General features: G+C 35.0%; 1 protein-coding gene across 1 annotated transcript in view; it reads left to right on the forward strand.

Moving 5' to 3' along the window:
- The window catches only part of LOC106518715 (nuclear GTPase SLIP-GC), a gene marked incomplete at both ends in the record, with an annotated part of 8,167 nt that extends 7,477 nt beyond the window's left edge, over positions 1-690 (forward strand). Inside the window, 3 exon segments of the mRNA XM_014010102.1 lie at positions 161-269; positions 364-497; positions 609-690. Of these exon segments, the coding sequence (XP_013865556.1) occupies positions 161-269; positions 364-497; positions 609-690 (325 nt within the window).
- Positions 691-719: the final 29 nt, after the last annotated feature.

The following is a 719-nucleotide window of genomic DNA, read 5'->3' on the forward strand; positions in this document are numbered from 1 at the left end:
TGTGTGTGTGTGTGTGTGTGTCAGTTTTAAAGCTTATGACAACTACTTTATGACTTAATTGCCATTTTATTTATTGATGACAAACAGGAATACTTTCACAACTTTACAAAGAAAACCTGTAAAAGATCACTTTTTTTGATTTTAAAAAATATTCTCTTAGGTGGAAAAACTAAAGGCAAGACTGAGCAAAATAATTCGAGACAGCAAGAAAAGAATCTACCTCAGTCTAACAGAGAAGACTGAGGAAGCCATGAAAGAGTGTTATGACAGTAAGAAAGACCAGCCTGTCATTAAAACATTACCAAATACGCATTTTAGTTTTACAATTTGTAGAATAAATATCTACAATTATCTGATTTGCAGGAGCTAAAACACTTTCTGGAAAGGGCGTGCTGAAGAACATGGCAGAAACAATAAAAAATCATGTGCAAAAATTAGAGAACATCATGTTTGAAGAAGCCAAACAGGAGATGTTGGCCAGGCTGCGGAGTTTGACGGTTTGTCTCACATTAACCAGCTAGTTCCCTTTTATTTGTAAATCAGTTTAACCAGAATCTTTATTTTTGACTTTATAAAAAGTGATAATAATCTTTTTAATCTGGAATTAGGAGGGAATCCCAAGGCTCCTGGAGGAAACTCTGAACAAATCCATTGAGCTCTCACTCAAGACCAATGATGACTCAATGCCAGGTAAAGCAACACGTCACACACATATACAT

This window comes from Austrofundulus limnaeus, unplaced genomic scaffold (assembly GCF_001266775.1).
Source record: "Austrofundulus limnaeus strain Quisiro unplaced genomic scaffold, Austrofundulus_limnaeus-1.0 Scaffold65, whole genome shotgun sequence".
In the NCBI taxonomy this organism is placed as follows: Eukaryota; Metazoa; Chordata; class Actinopteri; order Cyprinodontiformes; family Rivulidae; genus Austrofundulus; species Austrofundulus limnaeus.